This window comes from Etheostoma spectabile, chromosome 13 (genome assembly GCF_008692095.1).
Source record: "Etheostoma spectabile isolate EspeVRDwgs_2016 chromosome 13, UIUC_Espe_1.0, whole genome shotgun sequence".
Taxonomy (NCBI): Eukaryota; Metazoa; Chordata; class Actinopteri; order Perciformes; family Percidae; genus Etheostoma; species Etheostoma spectabile.
This window is the reverse complement of record NC_045745.1, coordinates 29,413,790-29,419,611: the sequence shown is the minus strand read 5'-3', so window position 1 is coordinate 29,419,611 and position 5,822 is coordinate 29,413,790. Positions and strand designations below refer to the sequence as shown.

The 5,822-nt window shown below is 39.6% G+C and overlaps 1 protein-coding gene across 2 annotated transcripts in view; it reads right to left on the bottom strand.

The window, feature by feature from the left end:
* npm1a (nucleophosmin 1a) overlaps nucleotides 1-4,780 on the bottom strand; it is an 8,067-nt gene extending 3,287 nt beyond the window's left edge. For both annotated transcript variants that reach the window (XM_032533558.1, XM_032533559.1), the window contains exons 1-6: nucleotides 4,557-4,780; nucleotides 3,088-3,167; nucleotides 1,286-1,405; nucleotides 1,088-1,181; nucleotides 774-880; nucleotides 633-691 (exon numbers count right to left, since the gene is read on the bottom strand). In XM_032533558.1, the coding sequence (XP_032389449.1) occupies nucleotides 633-691; nucleotides 774-880; nucleotides 1,088-1,181; nucleotides 1,286-1,405; nucleotides 3,088-3,167; nucleotides 4,557-4,608 (512 nt within the window). In that variant the 5' untranslated portion in view covers nucleotides 4,609-4,780. The remainder of the gene's footprint in view (nucleotides 1-632; nucleotides 692-773; nucleotides 881-1,087; nucleotides 1,182-1,285; nucleotides 1,406-3,087; nucleotides 3,168-4,556) is intronic.
* Nucleotides 4,781-5,822: the final 1,042 nt, after the last annotated feature.

Sequence of the window (5,822 nt, the reverse complement as noted above, 5' to 3'; positions counted from 1 at the left end):
AAAACACCTTAAACTAAGTCATACATTAAGACAATACATAAACCCTGCCTCAAGTTGGGCAACCCAACTTTTGGAACTTCGTTTCAACCTAGCTAGAGCTGACGCGTAACAATTTTGCAGCTTGAAATTATCCCGAACTTAGTCGTGGTCGTTCCCGACGGTCTCTCACAGCCCCTTACTTGCTTATATTTTGTAACCCACGCATGTCAATCTTCACGCCATGTTTCCACAGCAGCATGATGCCGTTTTGCGATATTATATTTAATAATCTGTGCAGAAACGCAGTGAGCCAAGGTGCCAATTAGAAAAGTAGCAACTTTATTAGCATGTTGAATGTTTAATACTGATATATAATCTAAATTCAGTTCAAGAATAAAAAATGCTGATAAACACTGATGCCCATTGGCATCATGAGCAGAAATGGCTCCATTTCCCAGCAAGACTTGTAACGAACATTTAACTTTGTTTATTTTATTGTGCAATATCATTTTAGGGATCATATGATGAAACATGCACAACAGTTTGCTAGAGAATGAACAGAACAGTTTGATCTTAGTGTTGAAGTTTTGGGATCCACTGAGTTCCAGTGGATGTAAAGATTAGTCTGTAAATGTATAAAGTTTGATACTTACTCATCTTCATCATCTTCGTCATCATCATCCTCATCATCCCCCTCCATTTTAATTTTTTTCTGTATGGAGGTAGAAAGTGGGCTATGGTCATTTAAATTCAGATAGATTTGAGACTAAAATAGTGAAGGATGTTAAACAAACCTGAGACTTGAGGGCAGGGGACGAAGCAGGTCTTTTCTTTGATGTTCTGACGTCTTCCTCCTCTTCGTCATCATCTTCATCGTCAGAATACTGATCAGCCCCCATCACTAAGAAAAAAAAAAATTAAAGACTGTAAACCCAGCCACCAAAACCAAATGGATATGCGGTGCTATATAAAAAATGTTTGCTAATTTAAACCTCAAGAAACTAGTAACTATGCAAAACACCCCCCCACCACACTGAACCACAACCAAAATACAGACGTTTTCACTGTTCAGTTTTTAAACGTCTGTATTCTCGTGACAAATACTCACTGACAAGGTGTTGTCCACTGATATGGATTGGACCAGCACCTGCCTTCAGACGGAAAGTTGCTGGGGGTGAGATTGTGAAGCCACCGAGACAGACCTGCAACACATACAAACGTTAATACTTTCCTGAGCAGCATTGTCCAACCAACGCAGCCTTAAACTCCTGCGGTATGCTGAGGGGACACGGTTCGTATGACTTACACTCGGCAGGGTAGAGGGCTTAAGTGAAACCAGTGCTGCCTTGATGATCTGACCCTCGGTGTCTTGTCCTTCCACCTCCACCATGTGAAGTTCATCTTTTGTGCTGGGGTCCACACAGGCCTACAAAAAAAATAAAAAAAATAAAAATAAATTAAAAAAAGCAGCATGGAGACTTTAAATCTTTAAATCTAACCTCTAGATTTCCTTTATACCTGACCTGGTTGGCTCTGTCTAACGCTGGGGCGTTTGCCTGTTCGGTTCAGTTTGTTGGTGGTGTGAAAGATTCTGCGATCGTTTTAAAACCTACTTTTAAATCCAATACATAATATAGGGTCCAGTTAAAGTCTATATTATAATAAACAGTGGGTTCAGTTAAGTGCATCACAACTTTCCAACTTGTTCAACCTTCAATTGACCTAGTCACTTGTGCACAAGATAAAACCAATTTCTCATTGTTTTGGTCAAATGGTTTTTGTACATGCATGCAATTAATCATGTATGTCTGCAGTTCTTACAGATTGTGAATTGAATTGCTTTCAAGTGACTCTTGACTTCCATTTATGAAGGGGTTACTTTAAGTGAATGTAGCCATGTCTAAACAGAAAAGCATCCAAGATGCAAAGACATATAGGGAAGGACTTGGACCACAAGAAAAGGTGCAATATTTAGAGAAATTACAATGTGTTGGTAGTGCAGATCCCTATGAATTGGCTCTTATATCCATGATGACCCAGTGATTCTTCCTTCAGTTACATATCCCAATATAGCTTGTCAACTACCTGCTTTTCTCACTGAGCCCATACACAGCTTCAGACTTTAGATCCTACAAAGGTTGGGAGGTTTATAACCAGATGGTGTGTGGATGAGTGAGGGAGATGCAGTACCAAGTCATTAACAACTGTTGTGAAGGCCAAAGTAATACAATAACATCTTTAATCAACCTAACCGCATGACATCACTGCGAGACTCAAGGTGTAGCCAAGTGACTCAATTGTTTTTTTCCAATTTCATAGAGCGTGTTTGCCATCTACACTGTACACTACCTGAGTGAGTTTAAACTTTGCTACCCACAAGTGCCTCCTTTCCTCTGATAACTTCTTCCTGGTTATTAACTTTTGTAAGTCAATCATATTCCAAATGTTTTGACCTATTGGCACAAACTAAAACACGGCAATAACCATTTTCCTCGACAACGTTGGGATATACTTTAGTGCCTGTGCTTTGTGATGCGGCGTACCTCCACTATGGGGACTTCGGGTCTGACGACACATGGTGAAACCACTCTAGTGTGCATCAGAAAATACCTTAAGAGTACAATTTTATATCGACAAAACGACTAAGCTTTTTGACAAACCTAAGCATCTTCGTTATGAACAATGACAAGAACTTGACATTCTGATGGCACTGACATCAACCAAGATTTACTTTTGAGGAATGGACTAAAGATTTTGAGCAAGTTAACGGCTTTTGCAGGTCATCCATTGTGTGCTGCTGTTTGTAATAATAGTTTTGAGAAAGACTTATTGGTTTGAAAATGTTAAGAATGATTCGAGAAATTGCAACTTTAGTCAATGAACTGTCAGGCTCTGCATAGTAGGAGCAATGGCCATGCAATGCAAGGCTTTTTGAGTGCTGCACAAACTGTACCCTTATATTGTGTGAATCTATGTTGGAGTGGACAAGATCCAAAGATATTTCATAAGTAGCAAAAATGGTGGCTAGCAGAGGAATATAGAACACGCGTTAAGTTATAATTAATGATATGGGCCATGAGCCCTCTGATCAGATCTCAGGGTACTTACCATCCTTAGATCTAGCTGATGCTCAAAGTCATCATTCTCTGGATTGAACACAACCTCCTTTCCAGCTTCCAGCACACAACCTGGTGAAAAGATTTCAAATGATGATTCAACATTTCTCACAAAGTGCCCTGACCACAGCAGTATGACAGTTAAAACACAGACTTCAACATGTGACAGAGGTGTGGGAAGTGACCTCAATGCAGGGTGGTCTACCTCAGGAAAGACTTTGGGGTGTAAAGTGCTATATTTCAAATCCACACAAGAGGGAGCCATAAAGACTACTAATGTGAATATTTCCACATGGACTTGGCACAGGGAAGTCAGAAGAGGTAACTAAACTAATTTCCCTAACAAATGTGTCTGTGTTGCTTTGTAACAACCAATGGCGTTAGCACAATGGCAGATCAATACAATTTTACTGTATTTAAATACTTAACATAGCTTTGCAATTAAGACATCTAAAAGTGGTGCATCCAACTGATGTGGGTCAAATTAACACAACAAAACGGGTGTCTGTTGATTTGTAACAATGGTGTTAGCACAATGGCAGATGAATACAATTTTACTATTTAAATTCTTGATATAGCTTAACAATGAAGACATCTAGAAGTGGTGCATTTTTAACTAATCTCCCATATGGAGCACCATTTCCAAAGTTATACACTATCCCATTATTGACTAATAACGTTATATTACTGGGATGAAATGAGTTTCGCATGTCGCACGTGTGCAAAATAAGACTTTTTCCAATTCGAAATTCAAATTCAGCAGCACACGAGTGTATTACCCAGTTATCCCAGCTGTGGTCCCTGTCCGGCCTAGCTTTTATCCCACGAGGAGGAAACGTTAGACTGGGTGATAGGACGGAAGGGTACGCATTACCATAAGATACGCACATAGTGTTACTTGAAATGTTCTAGTCCCAGCGACTAGAGCTAATGGCCAATAAAGGTTTAATGTTAAGCTGTGATAGTCTAAAACGAAATGGCGTATTTACAGCGGGGTCCGCGTGTGCTTGAAACCACGTTGAGATGGCTTTCGCCGACGAGCTCAAACTGTGTCAAAATGAAACTTCAAGTGTTCAGTTAAAGAAAATGTGTTGAAAATGAGCCTATACAACAGCGTCGACGTCAAGAGGGAAGACAAATGCCGAAATATCAACATTGTTCACAGAACATGTGCGCGGCCATGTTGATAGTCAAACACGTGTACCTTAGCTAGCTGATGCAGACTGGGCTGAAGCCGCGTGGTTCACCAAGACTCGTTTAATATTTGAATGAGCAACGCAATATACTACACTTTAAACGTTTTAATACAACAGTAACATTACCTCCCATTATAGAGGATCAAACGCAGCTAAACAGATACATTTAGTCCTTTTCTTGTATCGCCAGTCAAACATGAGAACGCGTCGTTAACGTTCACACCTTGAAGTCACATAACGTTACAAGAAGCAAACGTTATCTCACCGTAAAGAAAGGTCTGTGGTGCCATCGGCTCCTCGTCGTCTAGCCCGTTCATTTTTAGATTAAAACGCGGACAAACTGCTGCTTATCTGCGGTGGAAGAAGAAGCAACTACTAATAAACCACCGGACTATATAACTAACGTGGTAGATACTGCCTCCGCCTCTACTCTTCTTCTCTGAAAGCCGATAGGACCTGTAGAAAAGAAACAGCGCCGCCATGTGAACAACACACAGCACAGCACAGCACAGCACAGCACAGATAGATAGATAGATAGATAGATAGATAGATAGATAGATAGATAGATAGATAGATAGATAGATATAGATAGATAGATAGATAGATAGATAGATAGATAGATAGATAGATAGATAGATAGATAGAAGGCCATACATTAAAACAAGTTTGGGCCTGAATCATATGTGACAAATATGGTGTGCTTTGGGGAACAATGTAGACTACTTCATGAAGTGGTAATAAATGTCTATTGTATTCCGATTGCCCATGAATTTGCATTGCAACTCCTCAACTGGTGCTGCTGGGTAAAAGGGGTTTGCATTAACATCCGTCCTGAAGGCAAAATAGTCTCCTCCGCCTGAAAGCTAAAAACAGGATTGACTAACAACACTCCCATCGTTAGGAATTAGCCTAATCAGTAACCAAGATAGCCTGGCTACTAGTTGATCACATAATAAATGAATACAGCTATAGACTCGTGGACATGGACACACACACTCCATGCATTTGAATACCAACAATCTGATTACTTACTGTATGTGTCAGACAAACATTTGATAGCACAAAATGCAGTGAAATAACTGCATGAGTGTAAGAGGTAACTTTTTAGCTTGACAGTATTTGAATGGAGGAAAGTGGGATGCAAAAAGGAAAAGCCTTGGAAGGTAAAGGTAGGACAGCTAGTGTGAGAGAGGTGTATATTTCTCAAAATTATGCATGCGTTTATGTTTAATGAATCAGTGTTAAGTTGTTAAGTAGTGTCATGTTAAGTTTCCTCATCACATCAGTGTTATGGAATGTTTTTAATGGTTACATACGACTATGAGGTAATGAATTAATACATTTATAAAAGACAACAGAATTTAGACTCTGAAACTTGTGATGTAATGCATCATACATCTTTCTTTGTAGTTTTGCTAGTTGATGCCACACATACTCCTTTCACATGGCTTTTGCTCTTTTTACAGCTCTAACAAAGGAGGTGGAGAGCATCTTAAAAGAAACAATGGCAAACCAAGAGAAGTTTTCCGGG